Source organism: Panulirus ornatus, chromosome 15 (assembly GCF_036320965.1).
Source record: "Panulirus ornatus isolate Po-2019 chromosome 15, ASM3632096v1, whole genome shotgun sequence".
Classification (NCBI taxonomy): domain Eukaryota; kingdom Metazoa; phylum Arthropoda; class Malacostraca; order Decapoda; family Palinuridae; genus Panulirus; species Panulirus ornatus.
In genome coordinates this window covers 28,127,610-28,151,841 of record NC_092238.1, presented here as the reverse complement: position 1 = coordinate 28,151,841, position 24,232 = coordinate 28,127,610, and the positions used below count along the sequence as shown (strand labels likewise).

Sequence of the window (24,232 nt, the reverse complement as noted above, 5' to 3'; positions counted from 1 at the left end):
CCTTCTATGATATAAGGACCCTCGTCACATAAGGACTCTCGTGATAAACAGGACCCCGATGATGTATAGACCCCCCCCCGTGGAATGCGGACCTCCTCTAGGTATATTTAATAGGCTTCATTATAAGGTGTAGAACCCGGTTTACTTGTTCAGTAACCTTATGCAAGGAATTCATTGACCATAAAAGCTTCGTAACTGATCCATTAGACTCCAATGAAAAGGGGAGGGGATTCCTTAAACCCCAGGATTGCCTTTGAGTTATATATAGTAATCTTTGCCATTAATGCCCTTAAACCCCTGGCATGGTCGGTGAAGCCAACCCCACAAAAGGGCGCCATATTTACCTCGCAACCGTCTCTTTTTAAGAACCTCAGGTGACGGTTAAGATCCGTTGACGGTAAAACCCAGAAAAGAATGGAAAGAAAAATCATGATCGAAAGTCTCCTTAAGCATGCATATTCCGTATGAGACATCAAAATAAAGGATGGATAACATACTAGTTTCTTAAGGTTCTAACGTCAGGGTTCTCATATCAAGGGGTTCTACAGTCATTTACGTTAAGACGCGATGGGCTAAGCTTAATATGAGGAAATCAATAGCTTTTCATAGGCAATAGATCCAAGAATTTACCACAACAACAACAGGAACCCACCAACCCCGGAAGAGCTTATATTGTTTAACGTAAGAACCCTCCCGTCACACAGCGCATGCGCCCTCGTTATAGTGACTACTTTACAACGTCACAGATGGGGTCAAAGACACGAAATCTTTTTCTTTTTTTTTTCGTAAATTTCATTAACAACGCACTTGATTGTTTCGATCAAAACTGCTTATGTAATCAACTGAGGTAATATTAAATGTCGGAGTTTATGTTGATAAAACGTAATGACACGTATTTTGTTTACTAACGCCTTGCTCTCGTACCCATCATAGATAGATAGATGGAGAGAGAGAGAGAGAGAGAGAGAGAGAGAGAGAGAGAGAGAGAGAGAGAGAGAGAGAGAGAGGAACATTCCCTTTAACCGTGTGTAGCGGACACATTAGTGAATCACAGGGAGGATGCATGCGGGCTGGGCGGAGGGAGTGAGGGAGGAAGGGAGGCTATAGACTGGACACAAAGGGAGGAGGATTTGAGATAGAGGGAGTGATTGGGAGGGGGGATAGTTGTGGAGGGAAGGGCTTGGGTCGGCGGAGGGAAGGAAGGGTGAGGGTGTAGAATGGGTGGAGGGATGACAGAAAAAGAAGGGGGGTTCGCGGAAGGAGGGAGCACCACAGATGTCAAGATAAGGGAGGAGTCAGGCGATGGAGGGAGGGAGGGAGGGAGGAGAGAGAGGGAGGGAAGAAGAGGGGTCACTGACCCCTCACAATCCCAGCCACCCCTCCGCTCCCCTCCCCTTCAACAGAGGGGTTTATGCCCGTCATTACCGAGACTGTTAACATGGCCCAAACTCCTAAGCATTGCTTGGTGGTTTTCATATTTCAGTCCGCCGCTGCATACCATTTTCTGCCCCCGGAGCCGCTGGCAGGCACAACCTCCCTGGCCATCAGACGATCACGAACGAGGTCGTTGCCCCAACAGAGGCTGGTAAACGAGGTCGATGCCCCATCAGAGGCTATTAAACGAGGTAGATGCCCCATCAGAGGCTATTAAACGAGGTCGAAGCCCCATCAGAGGCTGTTAAACCAGGTCGATGCCCCATCAGAGGCTATTAAACGAGGTCGATGCCCCATCAGAGGCTCAGGGAAAGTTCGTCGCCCCATCAGAAACTCAGGATCGAGATCTTCGTCCCATCAGAAGCTCAAAGACGAGGTCGTTACCCCATCACTGGTTCAGGAACGAGGTCGTTACCCCATCAGTGGTTCAGGAACGAGGTTGTTACCCCATCAGTGGTTCAGGAGCGAGGTCGTTACCCCATCAGTGGTTCAGGAACGAGCTCGTTACCCCACCAGTGGTTCAGGAGCGAGGTCGGTACCCCATCAGTGGTTCAGGAACGAGCTCGTTACCCCATCAGTGGTTCAGGAACGAGCTCGTTACCCCATCAGTGGTTCAGGAACGAGGTCGTTACCCCATCAGTGATTCAGGAACGAGGTCCTTACTCCATCAGTGGTTCAGGAACGAGGTCGTTACCCCATCAGTGGTTCAGGAACGAGGTCGTTACCCCATCAGTTGCTCAGGAACGAGGTCGTTACCCCATCAGTGATTCAGGAACGAGGTCGTTACTCCATCAGTGGTTCAGGAACGAGGTCGTTACCCCATCAGTGGTTCAGGAACGAGGTTGTTACCCCATCAGTTGCTCAGGAACGAGGTCGTTACCCCATCAGTTGTTCAGGAACGAGGTCGGTACTCCATCAGTGGTTCAGGAACGAGGTTGTTACCCCATCAGTTGCTCAGGAACGAGGTCGTTACCCCATCAGTGGTTCAGGAACGAGGTCGTTACCCCATCAGTGGTTCAGGAACGAGGTCGTTACCCCATCAGTGGTTCAGGAACGAGGTCGTTACCCCATCAGTGGCTCAGGAACGAGGTCGTTACCCCATCAGTGGTTCAGGAACGAGGTCGTTACCCCATCAGTGGTTCAGGAACGAGGTCGTTACCCCATCAGTGGTTCAGGAACGAGGTCGTTACCCCATCAGTGGTTCAGGAACGAGGTCGGTACTCCAGCAGTGTTCAGGAACGAGGTCGTTACCCCATCAGTGGTTCAGGAACGAGGTCGTTACCCCATCAGTGGTTCAGGAACGAGGTCGTTACCCCATCAGTGGTTCAGGAACGAGGTCGTTACCCCATCAGTGGTTCAGGAACGAGGTCGTTACCCCATCAGTGGTTCAGGAACGAGGTCGGTGCCCCATCAGTGGTTCAGGAGCGAGGTCGTTACCCCATCAGTGGTTCAGGAACGAGCTCGTTACTCCATCAGTGGTTCAGGAGCGAGGTCGTTACCCCATCAGTGGTTCAGGAACGAGGTCGTTACTCCATCAGTGGTTCAGGAACGAGGTCGGTACTCCATCAGTGGTTCAGGAACGAGGTCGTTACCCCATCAGTGGTTCAGGAACGAGGTCGTTACCCCATCAGTGGTTCAGGAACGAGCTCGTTACCCCATCAGTGGTTCAGGAACGAGGTCGTTACCCCATCAGTGATTCAGGAACGAGGTCGTTACTCCATCAGTGGTTCAGGAACGAGGTCGTTACCCCATCAGTGGTTCAGGAACGAGGTCGTTACCCCATCAGTTGCTCAGGAACGAGGTCGTTACCCCATCAGTGATTCAGGAACGAGGTCGTTACTCCATCAGTGGTTCAGGAACGAGGTCGTTACCCCATCAGTGGTTCAGGAACGAGGTCGTTACCCCATCAGTGGTTCAGGAACGAGGTCGTTACCCCATCAGTGGTTCAGGAACGAGGTCGTTACCCCATCAGTGGTTCAGGAACGAGGTCGTTACCCCATCAGTGGTTCAGGAACGAGGTCGTTAGCCCATCATCGTTGTGGGCTAATTATCCTCTCACTGCGCCTCAACATTCTCCTCCCTGAAGGAAGCTCAACTCTTTTTTTTTTTTCTTCTTAATTTCGCTTAAGTGACTTGCTTAATTGGTTCCTGGTGAGTTACTTAGTCTCTTAAGCACGGGCGGGCGGACGACCCCCCTTATGAACGCGACGGAACGACCCTTGAGTACGACGGCACGACCCTTTAGAACGCAGTGGGTACGATTCTCTCTCGAACACGACGGTACGGCATCTGAAAACGACTGAAACCCACCCACTCCACTACCTTACCCCATTTTCTTTAACACTTTGAACAGAATGGCATAACCGCTGAGCACAAAGGTACGACCCAAGAACACGATGACACACGACCCTTGACGGTAAGGGTACGACCCTTGGGTGTAGTCCTGGCTTATTAATCAGGCCATCGTGCCCAAGGGTCGTACCTTCGTATTAAAAGCGTCGTGCCGTCGTGTTAGGGGGTCGAACCGTCGTGTTAGGGGTCGTACCGTCGTGCTCAACGACGCAGCGTTACCGTTTCGGCTGTTGGCGAGAAAATGTCGCCACACGCGAGAGAGAGCGCTGCGCAGCGTTACCATTTTGGTTGTTTGGCGAGAAAGTGTCGCCACACACGCGAGAGAGAGCGCTGCGCAGCGTTACCATTTCGGCTGTTGGCGAGAAAATGTCGCCAGACACGAGAGAGAGAGAGCGCTGCGCAGCGTTACCATTTCGGCTGTTGGCGAGAAAATGTCGCCACACGCGCGAGAGAGAGCGCTGCGCAGCGTTACCACGTCGGGTGTTTGGCGAGAAAGTGTCGCCACACACGCGAGCGAGAGCGCTGCGCAGCGTTACCACTTCAGGTGTTTGGCGAAAAAGTGTCGCCACGCCTGACGTTGGCTGGCTTAACACCTTCGAACCTCTAGCCACTTCCGGGCTTCCCGCCTCTGTAATTACCGACGAAGTATTCACATACCTCCAAGGACTTTATCATCTTGAAAACAAAAGTGTTTGCGTCGAGTTTGTTTACCCCCGCTCTCCCAAGTACGCTTTTGACGACTCTGTTTACCCTCCCTCCCTGTTTACTCTCGCTCTACCAGGTACGCTTTTGACGACTCTGTTTACCCCCTCCCTCCCTGTTTACTCTCGCTCTACCAAGTACGCTTTTGACGACTCTGTTTACCCTCCCTCCCTGTTTACTCTCGCTCTACCAAGTACGCTTTTGACGACTCTGTTTACCCTCCCTCCCTGTTTACTCTCGCTCTACCAAGTACGCTTTTGACGACTCTCTTTACCCCCTCCCTCCCTGTTTACTCTCGCTCTACCAAGTACGCTTTTGACGACTCTGTTTAACCCCCCCTCCCTGTTTACTCTCGCTCTACCAAGTACGCTTTTGACGACTCTGTTTACCCCCCCCCCTGTTTACTCTCGCTCTACCAAGTACGCTTTTGACGACTCTGTTTACCCTCCCTCCCTGTTTACTCTCGCTCTACCAAGTACGCTTTTGACGACTCTGTTTACCCCCTCCCTCCCTGTTTACTCTCGCTCTACCAAGTACGCTTTTGACGACTCTGTTTACCCCCTCCCCCAACTACGCTTTTGTCGACTCTTATGTACCCCCCTACCCCTCAACTACGCATTTGTGCACTCTACCCCTTCAACTACGCTTTTGTTGACTGTATTTACCCCCTACCCCCAATTACCCTTTTTTGTCGACTCTAATTACCCTCCTCCCCTAACTACCACTTCCCCCCCACGCGTGCTTGGTACTAGACAAGTAAAATCGTAGACTCCCACCGTCAGCCGAGGTCAGAATGGGTCACCGTAACCTCACGTCGAATCTTACACGTCTTGGGTCGACTTCTTCTTCTTCTTCTTCTTGAATGTCTTTTATGTTCGTTGTGATGTCGAGTCTCCTACCCTAAGCGGTGCCAACCACTTCCTCCCCTGGAAGGATGCCACCCTCGTCACGTGACTCGTGCCCTGGGTGGTGGATGGCACTTGTGCGTCAGTGTATTCCAGGGTGTGCGTCAGTGTATTCCTGGGTGTGCGTCAGTGTATCCCAGGGTATGCGTCAGTGTATTCCAGGGTGTGCGTCAGTGTATTCCAGGGTGTGCGTCAGTGTATTCCAGGGTGTGCGTCAGTGTATTCCAGGGTGTGCGTCAGTGGATCCCAGGGTATGCGTCAGTGTATTCCAGGGTGTGCGTCAGTGTATTCCATGGTGTGCGTCAGTGTATTCCAGGGTGTGTCGGGGGAAGATATACTGAGAGGCTGGGAAAGGTGAGAATACAGGAGGGGAGGATTTCCATCGCTCCCTATTCCACTCGCGTCCCTCTTAGGCGCCTTCTTCGGCACGCAGGAGTGACAGTAACATTCTTGTCCAATCCCATCCCTTGGGATATGTGTGTGTGTGTGTGTGTGTGTGTGTGTGTGTGTGTGTGTGCGCGTGGGTGTGCGTGTGTGTGTGTGTGTATGTGTGTGTGTGCGTGTGTGGGTGTGTGTGTACATACACTCGTTGTGCATACGTGAGTTACACAAGTTGACCTCGAGGTGCGCATGGGACGCCGTGTCCTCGAAGGATGGTGGCTTACCCGGGACTCTTGTCCCACTGAAACGAGAGAGAGAGAGAGAGAGAGAGAGAGAGAGAGAGAGAGAGAGAGAGAGAGAGAGAGAGAGAGAGAGAGTTTTTAAGGACAGAGAGAAAGAGTTGCTTGCGGCAGGGAACCCCCCCCCCCCCCCCGACGCGCGTTACGTCATCCATGACGTCGTAAAAGGGGTCGTCGCCGACTGGTCGATGAGCGTGTGTGCCGGTCGCTTCGTCACCCTGACCTCTGACACGTCACTGGTCACGTGAGAACCCCGGACCAGCTCATGAGGTTGCCCTTTGTCTTATCGGGATTCTCACCCAACGGGACATGCAGTCGATAGAAATTACGTCCTTCCATAATGAAGAAGACGGACGCCAGTCAGAAAACCCAGTATTACAAAATTCTTAAATATTCCACAATCGGAAAAGATAGTTTGGTTCCCCCAATTATCTAAATATCTATCTATCTGTCTCTGCCTGTCTGTGTGTCTACTGATCTATCCATCTATCAGCAGTACCTGCGGTAGTAATAGGTATTCCAAACAATCGTCCAAGTGTTGCTTTGCGTCGTCTGAGACTAACTGGTTCCCTGAGGCGTACGAACAATCGTCCAGGTGTTGTTTGCGTCGTCTGAGACTAACTGGTTCCTTGAGGCGTACAAACAATCGTCCAGGTGTTGTTTGCGTCGTCTGAGACTAACTGGTTCCCTGAGGCGTATACATTGCACCCCCGACTACCTTCAGGTGTCAGTCTGGAGACTAAAGGCTGTTGGGGAGGGACGACCTGGATCGGGTGGGAGACACAAGAGGACCATTGCTCCCTTCGCGTCCTCCTACGGGACACACACACACACACACACACACACACACACACACACACACACACACACACACACACACCCACACACGCACACACACACACGAGACTATCTTCATGTTAAATGGAATCTCCAACTTCCTGTCAGAATCTATTCCATCAGGATCTCATTCCCCGATCGAAGTCGACCAGTCGCTTTGCTGTAAGAGATTCGTCTTACTTTTACGCCAGTCTTCCTCCTCCTCCTCCTCCTTTTCTTCTTCTTCTTCTTCTTCTCCTTCTTCTTCTTCTTCTTCTTCTTCGACTGGACGTCACTGTTCCTCGTCTTGATCGAGGCAACGCCATCGCTGGCCCTCACCTAACTTGCCACATCTCGCGGCTCATCGTCTCCTGTGAACGAGACGAGACCGAGGCAAAGAATTGAATTCTCTAAATTGAACGCAAGGAGGTTCCGGTAATACGATCAAGACCCAGCTATGAATAATTCTCCTGGTTCAGACACATATATGCCAGAGACTGGAGGACGACTAAATATCCTCCTAATGCGGACCATGTTCGTTGTAAATGGCGAAAGTTTTACCCCAAGTACGCCCAGAGAATGGGAAAACATGTGGGTAAGTTTATAGTTACGTGAAGGAGAGGGAGTCTTTTCTTCGTCCAGTTATGAGGTTATTGTCTGTTGTTCTAAACCTTATTGTCCTGGTGGGCGTTTGGGCAAGGTGCTTTGGAAGAGCGAAAAGAATGATGTCTGCCTGGAAGAGAGAGAGAGAGAGAGAGAGAGAGAGAGAGTACTTCTCTCTCTCTCTCTCTCTCTCTCTCTCTCTCTCTCTCTCTCTCTCTCTCTGCAAGATGTATTATGATAAATGCTTCATTTTTTTTTGTGCGACTTAGGAATTAATTGCCTTGCGATCGCTCATTTTCCCCCGCGCTGCTTTTCCAGAATCACGGACACGCTCTTCAACGATGACGACGCCAAGCACCGGCGCTCCAACTCGAAAAAGTACCTCCGCCACAACTTCGCCAAGTCCAAGAGCAAGTCGGTCTTCAGGACCTACGAGCCTTCGGCGGCGTCGGCGGCGGCTGAAGCCAGGAGAAGCAGCTTCAGGTGAGTGGGGAACACATGGGGTTAGGTCTGTCATGGACCACAAGGGGGGTCCCGCCACGGGCCACACTGGGGGGGAGGGGTCTGTCAAAGACCACAAGGGAGGAAGGGATTGTTCATTGACTACATTGGTCTGTTAGGGACCGTTCGAGGCAGCCAGAGGTCACATGGGAGCCCTTATAGACCGTATGGAGGCTTTTGAAGGTTCCATACGAGTCTGTCAAAGACCACTCGCTCAAAGTCTGCCAAGGGACCGCTCGGAGTGACTTCGAAGTAGATTAATTGTGTGGATCACAACCATGGTGAGAGACGTAGTCATGAGTGATATGTCTCAGAGACAAGGTTAGTGAAGCGGACGAGAGAAGGACTCGGAAGCTCCTTAATGGAATCGAACCATTTATAAGACTATTTGATTGTATAAAGATGAGATTGATACCTTTGAGCTAAAGTTTGAATCGTCTTGGAGACGAAAGAGAGACCAGAATGTTTCAGCAGAGCTTTGAAACGTGAAGAATAAGTATTAGGTAATCATTATAGGGAATGTTATGGAACACAGTAGAAAGAATAGATAGCCATGTTTGTATGGGTGTGAAGACAAGCGAGTGGCCGACGCGTGAAGAACTCGGGCAGATATTCCACAGGGTAACCTCGATTAGGAACACAAGAATATTTGTGGGAACGTCTCCACCAGGCATCTTTACTGCAGAGGAGACTATAACCGCCAGAGAATATTTAGTGTTGAAAGGCTGACGAATAAATTGAGTGGCAGAGAATAAACGCGAGCGAGGTTGAAGAGAAATGAGAAAAGAAGGAAAAAAAAAAAGGTTGGAAAGGTTAAAATTAGGGGCTGGTTCTGGAGTCAAGAAAACCATCCCGATTGTAAAAACTTTTAAATGAGGATCATAATAGAGGAGCAGGTATAAAGGAGTATGAAGCAGGGCCTCCTCCCTACATAGCCTGGAGGGAGGAGTCGAGGAGAGGAGGGAGGAGGAGGGGAAATGGAAACCAGACTGACAGAAGAGGAGGCAGTGAGGTTGGGAGGTGGGTAGGGGGAGGAAAGGAAGGGAGTCCGGATAGTGAGGTGGGTCTTTGTAATCCATGCAGGAGGGAGCAGGGTTGGGGGATGGGGATGTCCAAGGAGAAACCAGCATTACTAGGAGAGGAATGTTCAGGAGGCCGGGAATTGCTTGCACAGTGCTGCCGGAACGGGATGGGGGTGTTTGGTGGGGGGAAGACCATAAATCCCCCCTTCCCCCCAGGGGTGAGGGAGGAGAAAGAAGAGGAGAGGGTTAAAGTTGAGAAACGGATGAAAAGATTAGAAGCTGGTGTGAATCTGGATAGCCTGGGGGAGGGAGGGGAAGATCAGTGAAGAAGTATATATATATATATTTATTCTTCTTTTTTGACTTGTGACCGACTTGACAAGGGCCAAACATGGCCCTATTAAGGCCATGTCGGATGTAAAGGAAAGGATGAAGATACTGAGCTGGACTTTAAAGATGTTTCTAGCTAGACCTGACTGCTGAAGGTTGAGATACGAGTAGGAAGAAGGAAAGACGAGGAGAGGAAGAGAATGCCACAGCTTTAGCTGTTCGAGGAAAGAAGGTAATTCCTCCTGTTCACCTATCACGTTCACCAGTTAGCCAAGACGTAATTTTTGGCGATCGGCAGACTAAAAAAAAAAACCACCTGAAAATAGTGTTTCGTAGATCAGGATGTCATAATAAGAGATTGTATAAAAAGGTTGGAAATGGAGATGTGCAAGTTATGAGTGCTCTCTTATCATGGGCTCCAGCGTGCTGAGGTCGAGTTATATATAAAGCCAGGAGCTGAAGCGTGGATCACCGAGTCACAAGAGTGTTGAAATGAAGGATTAGGAAACCGAGACACAGCTTGAATGAGAACCGGAGGCAACAGTGGTAAAAATATCGAAGTTAATTTTGGCTGCGCGTCTGGCTAGTGCCCCCTGAACACCGAGGCGCTGTTTGCCGCCCACAACGACCGTTGTCTTCATGACGCAGACCTAAAAGTTGGGCTAAAGAGAGATCTGTGGGTAAAAGACGGCCTGAAAAGGTGGTGGTGGTGGGAGGGGGGTCATTATTAAGCTGGAGTGGGCATGACGAAGAAATGAGTGGTTACGACGGAGTGAGACACATGTAAGAGAACCACACAAAGGACAAGTTGTCAGCATGAGGAAACCACTTTCTAAACAATACTGCCTATGGAACCGGATGAATAGATAGCTTTAGAAGCATCTGGGTCAGCGGTAATGATATGAGAGACAAAGGTTTTAGGAGACAGACAGGGAAATTAAGAGAGGCCTTCACCAATGAGTTATATGATCCGTGAAGCGAATTTAACGTGATGATCAACAGTAGAGGGACTCCTGTTTTCTGTGGAACGCCACCCGATGATGACAGACCTTTTAGAGTGGGAGAAACAGCGCGAAAATGACCCTCACCTGAAGGTTACGTGGGCATTGAAACCTTGCAGTGAGAGGAGACCTGCGGTTATAGATCATGCTCAGCAGGACCTCCGAGTGAGAGGAGTGGAGGAAGAGCTCTCCTGGGGTAAGGAGCGGCAGGCAGGGCGACCAGTAATGAGGTTGTGGGGATGCTGGAGCATACGTGGAGTGCCGTCAAGGACAGGGGCCGACGTCTTGTTAGGCGATCGGAGTTGGCGATAGAATTCCAGGAATAGCGGATGTTGCAGAAAGTGACATGAGCAAGAGAGAAGGAGCAATTTCGTACTCTCGATTCTAGAGAGAAAGCGACCCAGCGGACGTGTCCATGGATCCCTTGTGAAGCGCTGTAGATATACACCTTCAATTTCCTGAAGCAGGCGGTGAAGTGGGGCTATTTTAAGCTTAGACAGGCGTGGAGAGTTGGAGGAGCCGGAGAAGATATTTTAAGGATGAGACGAGACGAAGAATAGTTCAGGCGAAGGTAGTGTGGTTGATTAACCATCAAGAGAAATTTCCGAAAGGTGGATGGATACGTACCTAGAGAATGGAAAAGACGTGAGATGAATTTTTTTTTTCATATCTCGGAAAGATTGGTGGAGTTTCTGTTGTCAGAGTGGTAGAGACGACGAGAACATTTCTGATTACCCGACAGATGGATTGGAAAAGTTTTTTAATCCCCAGCAGAAAAAAAAAGAATTTGGGTAGACGTTTATTGTCATGGAAAGAATCTTTCGACCTAGCGTAAGTAAGAGCGCTGAATAGCCTTTAGAAGTTCCAGTGCTTGGCTTATAGGCCTAGATTCTATAATCCAATCCAATCCTAAAGTAAATGAGACTCAGATTTCCCATCGTCACCGAGAAAGTAGTATCATGGAACTGCCAGTTCCAGTGGGAAAGTTCTATGCTTCTAAATGATCTAGAGAATTACTCCCCATTAGTTCTGGGGGAAGCCAGCTGCCGAATCATACCGATTCGAGCGGCTTCACTCGCCACCCACGAGTCGAATCTTGCTCGTTGGGGTTATTCTCCGTTAAGTGTATCACAAGTTGTATGAGATCAAAGTGGGAGAGTGTCTCCTGCAGCGACAGCAACAGCAAGCAGCAGGTTGATCACTCTTTGAGAGCGAGTGATACACGAGTGGAAACTTGTATGGATGCCTGCCACGAGGGAACGCTTGAGTTCGAAGCCAGATGGCGAGGGTTCGAAACATGCTTCCTCAGTGTGCTCTACCTTATTTAACTTTTGTCGAGTAAATTAGAGATAGATATGCAAAACTCGAAAATGTAGTGGGAAGCAGGTACAGAACAGAGAGCCTCAACTGATTCAAATGATAGTCGTAGAACAAGTAATAGATGGTTGTTTGGGGTCATAGTGGCAATTCCCTCTCGTCAGATGACCTAAGTGAGACCCATCCATAACTGGCAGACGAGAGACTAAAAGGAAATTGATTATCTTATCATTAAACCTATATTTACGCTTTGATAAGAAAAATTGATTATCACAAAGACTACAAATAGTTCCAGCAGGCTGTTGGTGTTCGCTTTATCTCGACGAAAACCAACACTGAATTAGTTCTCCCCTGAGAGCAGAAAGGCAATCCATTTAAGAGGACAGACGCTGGAGGTATGAGAGATGGTGAGAGAAGATCGCCAGACCGGCAAAACAATATCCGGGGTTGAATGAGTCAGAAAAACGTAGCCCTTGCTTTTCCTGTTGTGCTTGTCAAGGCATGAAGAGCCAGGAGGGGAGGTGTAGCAGCAAGTGGCGAAGACTGAACCTGCATGTGGTGCCTGTGGGGACGTAGAACCCAAGATACACACAGCAGATGCTGGTGAACCCAGGCCTGCCACACGCACGCCCTGAGCTCAAACTACTCAAAGTTGACGTCTCGACTTTCCATTTACTCTTTAATCGGATTCATTTGACTCCTGCATTTGCATACGATTTATGACAGCTGTAACCTTAGATAATATCGTCTTACATGCAAACGAGATTGTGCTTCCATCATAACCTTGAACAAAACGTTTAAAACCACTGTGATGACTTAATGGATACATATATGACTATTACTCTCCAAATAACCTGCGTAATTGATTAATTTAACCTCAGTGACGATCGTACCTTTTTCATACGAAGCACAGGTCGTGTTAACGAGAGGTCGAGGATTTCCATGACTCTCGGCCAAACCTTCCTGGGAAACGTGGTGTGTTTTCCCAGTATGGGTTAGCTAGGAGTGTCATGGCAACGGTGTTCAACTCTTGGCCAAAACTAATACCCATTTACAGTATTTACCTTACCCAGAACATTGGCCAGCTACTGCAGCTTGTGCTGCCATATTATCAACAAATGCAAAAACAAGGATTCTTTTCGTATTTCTACTTAAGGTACAGTATTTTGTTTCGGCAGATTTCTGAAGTGCTAAACCAAATTACATTTGTGGTTGAGTTTGTCGGATGTGACTCGAGCGGTCGCTTAGCGAACTGCCAAGTACTCTCAAACGGATCGAACACTTGTCATTTAATTTCACTCTGCCAGATGATACTGTAGGGTAATAACTACCTCAGGGAATACTGGGGGACATTAAATGCTCCAGTTATTCCAAAATTACGAAGTTAATATTCGTGTCGTGGATTTCTCTCGCCCCCGAGATGAAATATGCACGAGTGCAACACTGACTGACGTACTGCAATCCTCGCCATGATTTCAGCTTACCCGAAACACAGACAATGTCTCTCTCCTCCCCCGGGAGAATATGGCCTTACATGTCAGCTAGCTCAGCGGCGGAAAACATAAGAGAAATATGAAATATTTACGGCCGGGAATCTAGCAATATCAAGGTGGTTTATATTATTTAATGTGCAGTGCTCGCGAGCCATGTCAAGCCTACTTCACCCGAGATTATTTTGTGACCTTTGAAGGTATTATTTTCTCCATGGTCCATATATATGATAATAATGATTACTGCTGATAATACTGAGTGTTGATGATAGTGGTTCGTGGTAATTATCTGTGTTCGTGTTTATCATTGAGTGCTTGTGGTATATATGTATATAAAGGTGTTACCGGACTCCACCAGCATGAGGTTACACCACGAGTGAAAAGTCACCTTTGACGAGTCTGTGTCTTGTGAAAGTGCTTTTCACTCTGAAGGTGTCCACAGTTCCTTGCAACTGGAAGTAGCGCATCCTTTAGGTGTAGAAGCCTCTGGAAAGAAGAGACCTTAGGTAAAACCTGGATTCTTTTCATAGAAAGAGGACATGGGACTGTTATAGATGAATAAAAGAATATATATATTTATGCATATGTGTATTTGCTGATAGCCACGAGGAAAATGAATCACGGAAAGTCTTAGAGTGCATTCGTGTAAAATCTTATCTTCAGATTAGAGCAGAGAAATGAAATCATTTATCCCTGTGGTTTTGAGCAAATACTTGGATCACGCGCATCACTGTAATACATATATATATATATATATATATATATATATATATATATATATATATATATATATATATATGATGTGTGATTTATTGTACAAAGAAGGATGTTAAACGAAGGAATATAATTTTTTTGGCTTATTTTTTTAGTTACTAGTGATCATAGATGATACTAGGAGAAGCCTAGTGGCCAGGACCCACGAAACTCACACTCTCTCCTTTCTCCCCTCCAGAGGGTTCGTAAACAAAGGGTGTTGAGTCTTCCTTAAACTCACCGGCCTTAAGGTCAGAGAGAAAGAGAGAGAGAGAGAGAGAAAGAAAGAGAGAGAGCACAGGTATGGCAGTCTGAGCTTGCTAGCTACACACACACTTACACACACAGCGCCCACTGTCGCATTTGAACTAAACCATCCCAGCTCTGGAGGCTGTTTTGCTTGCTGGCTAAGGATAAAAGAGAGAGAAGAATCTCTGCTTCCACCCTATTAGACTTCTTTTAGAGTGCTTTGTGCTTTGGATGCAGTAGTGGAGTGTGATGTCCCTCGCTCAGCCGCAGGTGACCGATATATTCCGTGTCTCGTAATATATTAGAATACAACACAAATGGATCCCCCCCCCCTCATCCCCCTTGTTTTGCTTTGCTCCCTTCCTCGTCTTTCCCTCATTAGCGATGTAGCGCTAGAAAACAGTCAGCTGAGCCACTGAGGGGTAAACAAAATTCGTCTTTTGGCTCCTTCTTCAGTTCCTAATTTTCGGAAGTGATGGTACTGGAGGGGAAGATGTTATCAGCCCCTTCCATTCCACTCCCGGCCCTCATCTCTTTTTCTTTTTTCTTTTTTTTTTTGTCACTTATTACGACACGTAGAGGAGATACGTGGGTAATCTTCCCTCCCGCCCTCCACTCCGTCCCCAGAAAGTTATAGATGCTACAGTAATGTCAGAGACACAGTGGGATTGGCCTGTTGTTTGACCAGGGGGACATCATACGACATAGTGTGATCAGCTGACGACACTGAGAGAGAGAGAGAGTCGGCTTTAGGGAGAGTTTCTAGTACCTTTTGCCGCCCTCTGCTTGTGTCGTGACGTGAGGAGGAACCTCCTGTGGTTCGTCTGTCGTGTCAGTGGGCTTTGGTGTTCATGACTTGGCTCTCCCCTCTGTCTGTGGCTGTCGTGTTCCTGGCGATGTTTTCTTCCTCCTCCTCCTCTGTGTCTGTGATTGGTGGTGTTTGACTTCCGTCTGTGGTTGTTGCTTCGTGACATGACTTTGTCTGTAGCTGTGCTTCGAGCAAGACTCTTCTGTCTGTGGCTGTGCTTCGAGCAAGACTCTTCTGTCTGTGGCTGTGGTGCTTTTTGATATGACTCTTGTCTGTGGCTGTGGTGTAGCTGAAATGATCCTTCTGTCTACGGCTGTGGTGTGTGTAATTGTCAAGACTCTTCTGTCTGTGGCTGTGATGTTTCTGAGGCGAATCTCTCGTCTGTGTTTGTGGAGTTTGACACGAGACTTCTCCGTCTTTGTTTGTGCCTCTGACACGATTCTTCTGCCTGTCTCTGTGGTGTTTTTGGTATGATTCAACCCTCTGTGTTTGTGGTATTCATGACGTAACCCCTCTGCCTGTGGCTCTGGTATTTTTTACGAGACTCCACTGTCCATGGCTCTTTCTGACAAGACTCCATTATCTGTGATTGTCGTATACCTGGCATGAATCACCTGTCTGTGGCTGTTGTATATTTGACTAGAATCCCCTTATCTGTGGCTGTGGCGTTTCAAGAAAGACGTTTCTGTCTGTAGACGTGTTTCTAACAAGACTTTCCTATGACCATCTTGTAGAGCTGTCCTTTTTTCGATGCATTTGTAACTGGCTTTGTGATGAAGGTATATACAAGGTATATACATATGTGTGGCAGCCTACGTATTAAAGAATATGTATGTGTATGTGTTTATGTATGTATGAGATCTGCTTTCTCATGATACATGTGTATATGTACACACTAACGTCATACAGATGATATATGTATATAACCAGCCTTAATCAAGTATCATTTTGTGTGTATGTGTGTTTGTATGTGATCCTACCCAAACCATATCACATCCAGTGTACATATATGTATATATATACCAGCCATTGTGAGTGTGTATGAGTGTATGAATTTGTGTATTCCACTATACATCATGTCATGAACATTTCTGTGTATGCCAGCCTTCATCAGTACATGAATGTGTATAGTTGTGCCATTCTTCATGACACTTAAATGTATGTCTGTATGGAAGCCGTCATGGACAAGGATGTGTGTATGCATGCCAACCCTCATGGCATGTATATGTAACGCCAACCCACAGCATAAGATCATGTATATGTGTGTATATATAAGCTTTCGTCGTACATATGAGCATCATTATATAATCATTATATAATCATATATATATGTACACGAACCAGCCTTTAGTATACGAAAGTGTATGGATGCCATGTCCCCCCATACAGAATGTTTGAATGTTTGCTAGTGCCTGTATTTCATTTTCCCTTTCATCCCTCTATCATACTGATGTATTTATGTATGCCATACGTCACCAAGGACGCGTATGTCGACCCCTTCATATCAATGTGTATGTTTGCCATCCGGTACCATACAGGTATATGAATGCTCGCCAGTTCCTGTGTATCTTAACTCCTCAAGCGTAACCACGTCTGTTCTTGGAAGTGTGTGACCTTGTTTTTTTTTCCGGCCTAACTGTTCTATCCTCCGAGCTGTGTTCGTCGTGGTTAACTGCTGTACTGACTTGTTCCGTGTCGTTTCGTGATCTTACATCCTCATCCCTTGTCGATCTCTCCTTTTTTTTTTACGTGAGGAACCGACCCAACGACTCGGCTTTCTCTCTTGACTTTCATCCTATATATATGTGTGTGTGTGTGTTACTCTCGTTCTTCTCTAGACCATACAGCATGAATATGTAGTCTCACATGTGATAGATCGCTAGAAGTTTCCGTTGAAAATAACCTGCAAGTCTACTCAGAGGTTCGTATCTTTACACTGTATTGTCGACTGAAGTCATTAGATTAAAAGACAAAGTCTATGGCACATCAGATTATAATATCTCAGTAGAATGACATTATTTCTTTGATGCCATAATTACATGAGATTAACTCAAGAGTTTCACTTGCTAAGGTAAAATTTGTTACATTTCCATTACCAGAATCGTAGCTTAAAGTTACTTGTGTTTACATGACACAGGGTCACACGTAACGCCATTTAGTCTTGACGACGAAGGGGGGGGCGCCTTACGAAGGGAGGCGTGGGTCTGGTTATTGGCTCATTTATCATTTGTCATAACGCCCTTCTTCACCAACCCTTCAGGGCGATGAGAAAGTACAGCTCCCTCCCTCCCTCCTCCAACTACATGCTCTGCCTCCTGATCGAGTCGAAGGTTCGACTCCCTCGCTTCGAGAGCATCACCCTCGACCGGAAGAAGCAGCTGAGGTCGCAGGACGAGAAGGACTTCTTCCTGGACATCGTCAAGGACATCGCCAACGACCTGGACCTGAAAGGGCTGACGCACAAGATTATCGTCAACCTCAGCCTCCTGCTGTGTGCCGACGGGGCCTCCCTCTTCATCGTCCAGAGCACCAGCGCCGGCAAGAAGGTCCTCGTCTCGAAGGTCAGTGTCATTACGTTTCTGTCAAGGGTTCGGTGCAGACCGTTAACGTCAGGTTGTGAGACACTCTGCTTCCAGGGGATCACTCATGACTCTTGAGGTCGGTTTCTAACACACTTAACTTTCCTGGTTCATTGATGACTTTGCCTCGTTCATTGATGACTTTGACCCGTTCATTGATGACTTTGACCCGTTCATTGATGACTTTGACTCGTTCATTGATGACCTTGACTCGTTCATTGATGACTTTGACCCGTTCATTGATGACTTTGCCCAGTTCATTGATGACTTTGACTCGTTCATTGATGACTTTGCCCAGTTCATTGATGACTTTGACTCGCTCAGACCTCTGGCTTACTGGGTTTATTGATGGCAGAAATGTTCCTTCCAAAACAAGGAACGGTGAAAGTGGCCAAGTGAGGATTTTTCCCTGTAAGGCTCAGTTGTCTGTTTTTGACGCGTCCTCGCTAATGCGAGAAATGGCGAATATATGTAAAGTGTATTATGCAAATCATCCGTGAATCTTAGACAGTTCGTGGATAGATTAACGCGTTTCAACTCTCTCTCTCTCTCTCTCTCTCTCTCTCTCTCTCTCTCTCTCTCTCTCTCTCTCTCTCTCTCTCTCTCTCTCTCTCAGGAGAACAACCTGTTGTCCCTCTGACTTATTACCTGAATTTCTCTCTTTCAGCGAAAAATTAACCCACAAAGTTACGTCCTCAGAATTATCCCGTAAGAATCAAGACCATTTTATTGTTCTCTTTCGTTCACCCTCGGTTTCCTCTTTCCCCCAGATCAGATTAAACTGATCTTGTTAAACGCTTGCGATGACGCGGGTCGTCCATTCTGACATACATCGATAACCCTTTGTTACGTGGTGCATGTAGGAAACAAGGTGGAGGGCTGTAAATAGCAATTTTCCCCTCCAGTCCCAGTCATTTCTTAAACCATCAGATAACAGCATCAGACTCGGGCAAACTCGTAGGGTGAGAATAGATTGGATAGGGAATTGAATCCTCTGAGGTTGGCTACGCAACGTCTCAATAGGTTCGATCCCCATTAAACCCTTACCTGGTTCCTTCTGTGTTGGGTTTACATAAAAAGGCTCTCGTATGTACGACCCTGCCTCTTCTGTGGTGTGGAATGCAGTGCAGTTACCCCTCTGTTCTCCTTTTTTTTCTTCTTTCTTTCAAGAGAATGGTCGACCTACGCCCCCATTTCCACTCCCGTGCCGCTAAACCACCACTTCGTTCGGACGTCCCTCTCTCTCTCTCTCTCTCTCTCTCTCTCTCTCTCTCTCTCTCTCTCTCTCTCTCTCTCTCTCTCTCTCTCTCTCTCTCTCTCGAGCCCCGAATCATGACCTCGTCCGCGGTGCATGACTGTCTCCTCTTCCCACCCCAGAAGCAGGGCGTCTCGTTAAGCAGGAGTGTGTGTGTGTGTGTGTCTGTGTGTGTGTGTGTGTGTGTGTGTGTCACTTCATCATGGCTCGCAGCTCATCCGCCTCATTTACGAATGTCTTCAGCTCATGACTCCCTCATTGTGGAAGAGGAGGGGAAAAATAAGACACGATATATTCCATGAACAGATGCCTCATTTGCAAGACGACAGACAGTGGTGGATGTACTTGACAGGTTTCTTCTTCTCCTCTTCCTCCTCCTCTTCCTCTTCCTCTTCTTCTTCCTCTTCCTCCTCCTCCTCCTCCTCCTCCTCCTCCTTCAGGAGGATGATCAGTCTTGCCCTAGCAAGAGTTTGGTATTCTTTCATTGTTTATGTCTGAGGCGTAAAACATTTCTTTTTTCCGTTCATGTTTCTTTTTTTCTCTTTTGTGTTCATGCAGGTTCTTGAAATTCAATGGAATTCTTGGTCTGGTTTCGTGATTATTATTATTATTATTATTATTATTATTATTATTATTATTATTATTATTATTATTATTATTGCTACTACTCCTGTTATTCCCACTACTACTACTACTACTACTACTACTACTACTACTACTACTACTACTACTACTACTACTACTACCACCACCACCACTACTACATCTACCACTACTACTACTACTACTACCACTGTTATTATCATTATCATTATTATTATCATTATTATTATTACTCCATCAGAGACATATGGTAGTAATTTACGGATAGATTTCCCATGTCGTACAATTTTCCTGTAAGATATACCAGAACGAGAAGATATGAATAAGCATACAAGTACACCATCACACAGTAAATCCTGCTTAATAAATCCTCATGTGTCTAATGACGTGATAATGTAATCCTGTTGTATAGTCGGATGTATCACATCGAATACTCGGGCCATCTCGTTGGTCATCACATTAAATCCTTAGTGCATCATGGTAAATCCCTGGGTCATCACGTTAAATCCCTGGGTCATCCCGTTAAATCCCTGGGTCATCACATTAAATCCCTAGGCCACCACGTTAAAATCCTAGGCCACCACGTTAAATCCCTAGTTCACCATGTTAAATCCCTGGGCCAACACGTTAAATCCCTAGTTCACCATGTTAAATCCCTGGGTCACCACGTTAAATCCCTGGGTCATCCCGTTAAATCCCTGGGTCATGACATTAAATCCCTAGGCCACCACGTTAAAATCCTAGGCCACCACATTAAAATCCTAGGCCACCACGTTAAATCCCTAGGCCACCACGTTAAAATCCTAGGCCACCATGTTAAATCCCCAGGTCATCACGTCAAATCCCCAGATCATCACGTTAAATCCCTAGTTCACCATGTTAAATCCCCAGGTCATCACGTTAAATCCCTTGGCCACCACGTTAAATCCCCAGGTTATCACGTTAAATCCCCAGGTCATCACAAGCCATGTAGAATGAACCTAGTGGACATCAGAACAGATAAAGTAAACATGTTCCGAGTTTACGGACCCAAAATATGGGAAGGTAAACCATTTACCTCTTCATGAATGAAAAAGAAAGGAAAAGAGAAAATGGTGTTTATTTACATTTATTTACAACCGACCTGTAAATGGCCAGACTGTAGTCCTGTAGCAAGAGAATTCATCCTCAGAGGAGATTAAAACCTTTTGAAAACTTAGATACATCCTCCTGAAATAATGTTACAGGGGAGAGAGATGGAGAGGAAGAAAAAGAAAAAAAATCTAAGTTCTTACTTCACAGATTTCAAAATGGCCTCGAGTATTAAGAGTGACAGAGGGGGGTCCACTTGCTTATGGTTTCCAAATGACAACAGTAGAGTGGTAGGAAGCAGTGCTTCTGCTGCTGCTGCCAGTGAACCTTGACCCAATTCCATCGGGTCATTGTATAATATATACTTACGATGTCACTGAGATCTTACCCTTATATCACCAGTTTAAATACAAAAAAACGGGATGCAATTCACGATTTCTTTTTTTTTCTGTTTTTTTTTCCCCAGTAAGTACTTTTCACCCCCTTCGAAACCATGCCGGTGATGCGTGGATGTGATGAGAAGTACTTGACAGGGATTTGAGAGAGAGAGAGAGAGAGAGAGAGAGAGAGAGAGAGAGAGAGAGAGAGAGAGAGAGAGAGAGAGAGGTTGTAACTCACTGTGAGTCATTCCACCGCCGAGGGTAAGGTGTAAGATGAGTGCGTGTGACAAGGGGATGGCGGCGCTGGTAGCCTTGCCGTCCCCTCGCACTTTAATAATCCTGTTGGTGGAGCGCCGGAGGATCCTTAGCAGCTGTAGCCAGAGGCTGGACTGCCTACCACCACTCCTCCTCTTCCTCCTCCTCCGCCTCCTTCTCCTTCTCCTTCTCCTTCTCCTCCTCCTCCTCTTCCTCCTTCTCCTCCTCCTCCTCCTTCTCCTTGTCCTCTTGATACAAACCCTTCCCCTCAGACTCGTATTTTTAAAATGCTTCCCTAAACCCCCAGACTCATACTTCATGTCCTTCCCCCTGAAATAGTGGTCCCTGTAACAAATCCTGTTGCATAAACCCCACACAGATGAAGGCTTAAAGCTTTAAGCTGTATCTTTTTTGTATTATAGAAATACAGACGCTCGGAGAACTGTAATCCAAAACTTTAGTTACAAATGTATGTGGTGGTTGGCCATTGGTGACGTCACGCGGCCCTTTGAAGCCTTAAGCTGCCGTAAATCATCACTGGTAACGTGAGAATAGGACCCCCTCCCCCCCTTTCTCTGGGGCTCCTACAGCTCCGAGGCTGCGTTACAATCAGTCGCAGGGAAAGGATGGACTCCCTAGGGAGTGAGGAGGTTCCTGGATGAGACTGGACACCTCACCATTAACGAGGATTATACAACCTTTGCTGAAGGTGGCATTGCTCTCGCGGTGCAGCCCCAGAGATCAGTAGCACCCCCATAGATAGATAGATAGATAAACATCGATAGATAGGACGATAGGTTCGTAGCAACACTTCTGTTGTGCATGAGATAAAGACTTCTTTTTCACCACGTTGTATATAATGCGTGTAAAGTTCGCCACTTGGACTTCACTTTACTGTCGTTTTCTTTAAGGGTTTCCAAGTACTTGTAAGCTTTAGGGCGTTCCATAGTTTCCAGGCCAGGTCTCGAGTTTTCTATACTTTCCAGGAGGGGTCTAGAGTTTTCTTTAGTTTCCAGGAGAGATCTAGAGTTTTCCGTAGTTTTCTGTACTTTCCAGGAGAGTTTAGAGTTTTCTTTAGTTTCCAGGAGAGATCTAGAGTTTTCCGTAGTTTCTAAGTCGGTTCTAGAACGTTTTATTGCTTCCAGAGACTGTGCTTGAGGTTTTTCTTATATCCAGGCCAGGCCTAGAGCCTTCTCTAATTTCCAGGCCGGGTCTAGAGCCTTCTCTAATTTCCAGGCCGTGTCTAGAGTTTTTCTTTTTTTATCTAGTAATTTTCGAAAGGCTGGATTTAGAGAGCTTTCTATAGTTTCCAGGCCAGGTCTAGAGTTTTACATAGTTTCCAGGTCGTCTAGATACTTTCCAGGCCTGGTCTGGAGCTTTCCAAAGTTTCCAGAAACGCAGATGCTAAATTGGTGATGATTTAAGCGCCAAATTGTAGCTGTTCAGTGAGTGGCCTCATATCTACTCCTCGTCCATGAAGAAGATGGCGTCTCTCATGGCAGACTGCAGTTCATGAAACTGTCTCCTTCCTTCATTTACTTCACTCCCGTCCCCTCCTCTTTTATCTACAAGTGTCAAGAGGAGACTCAGTGCCCGATGTGGCTTTTGTCTCAGCGTCTTGAAGAGAGAAAGAGAGAGGAAGAGATCCTCCAGGTCCCTCAAAGGGCTTTTCATGTCTTCACGCCAGCGACGCGCCTCCTGGGTCGACCTTACGTCCTCCAGCCGCGTCGCCTGCCTCGGGCTGTTCCTCCGTCAGCGGGGTTCACCCGGAGCCGTTTCGAACCAGTGTTCCGAACCATCTCATCTGTGACAGAATGAACACCTTAGCGGAAAACGGATTTTGTTTTATGTTTTTTTTTTCTTACTTTTTTCTCTAATGGTGCTTGGTTGTAAACAGGGTTGTGGATGTTATTCTGGCGGTTATTATGGATTGTGGGATCATTACGACGCTGGTGAGCAAAAGCAGGATTCAAGGTTGTATCAGGTTTATTCTTCTTCTCAGACGAATGTGGCAAAGGTGTGAGTGGAGGCTGGTGATTGACCACCTGTTGAATGGATTGTATCTTCGTATTCCTTCTCCTCCTCCTCTTCTTCTTCTCTTCTTCTTCTCTCTTCTTCTTCTTCTTCTTCTCCCCCTTGATATTTCTTGCCTACCTTATTTATTACAACTTCTTTGTCTTTTCCTTTTGTTTGTCTATTTCATGTGCTCTGTTTTGCGAAATTTCGTCAGGTATGATAAACAAGTCATATTTATGTATGTCTGTCTGTCTGTGTGTCTGTAATCACAGAAGGCCTTTAAGCTGTCGTCTCCCAGCTCTCAAAACCGCCCTTATGATACCATAACCTCAGTATTATTTTCCTTATATACCTCAGTGGGAAAAAAATATGGCCTAAAACAACTTAGCCAAATCTGTCGCAGTGGTTGGATTTGGTTACGCGGATCATTACCACGTCAATCTGTTCTGTCCGAGGGAGGAATATTGCTCTTAATGTCTAGTTTCTCACCGGTGCAAAGCGAGGCCTTTACTCAAAATCTTATCGCGTTTCTATATTTAGTCTTAAGTGCTGGGCTGAGTAAGTCTTTTTGGGGTAATTTTCTTGTGAGTGCGTGAATGTGTGTGTGTGTGTGTGTCTGTGTGTGTGTGTGTGTGTGTGTGTCTGTATGTGTGTGTGTGTGTGTGTGTGTGTGTGTGTGTGTGTGTGTGTGTGTGTGTGTGTGTGATTACTCTACCCTACACCTGCCCGAAACACCTGTCCTCCTAACACCTACCCCCCCAAAAAAATAGATGAAAACCTAGCCTTGCTAACACCTTACCGAAACATCTGTCCACCAGCTAACACCTGACCCAAATACCTGCGCACCTGTCCCTTCATAGCCTCCCCTCACCTTCCTCCCCCCTCCCACCCTCCGAGTGCTGGAGACACCTGCAACCCCCCTGGAGACACCTGTTGATACCTGTAAACCCTCCTGGAGACACCTATAAACCCCCTTTTAGACACCTGACACCTGTAAACCCTCCTGGAAACACCTGCTAACACCTGTAAACCCCCTTTTAGACATCTGACACCAGTAAACCCTCCTGGAAACACCAGCTAACACCTGTAAACCCTCCTGGAGACACCTAC

General features: G+C 46.9%; 1 protein-coding gene across 1 annotated transcript in view; it reads left to right on the top strand.

Moving 5' to 3' along the window:
• LOC139753804 (dual 3',5'-cyclic-AMP and -GMP phosphodiesterase 11A-like) overlaps positions 1–24,232 on the top strand; it is a 362,719-nt gene that overhangs the window by 285,824 nt on the left and 52,663 nt on the right. Inside the window, exons 8-9 of the mRNA XM_071670684.1 lie at positions 7,811–7,975; positions 17,224–17,524. Coding sequence (XP_071526785.1) covers positions 7,811–7,975; positions 17,224–17,524 — 466 coding nt within the window. The remainder of the gene's footprint in view (positions 1–7,810; positions 7,976–17,223; positions 17,525–24,232) is intronic.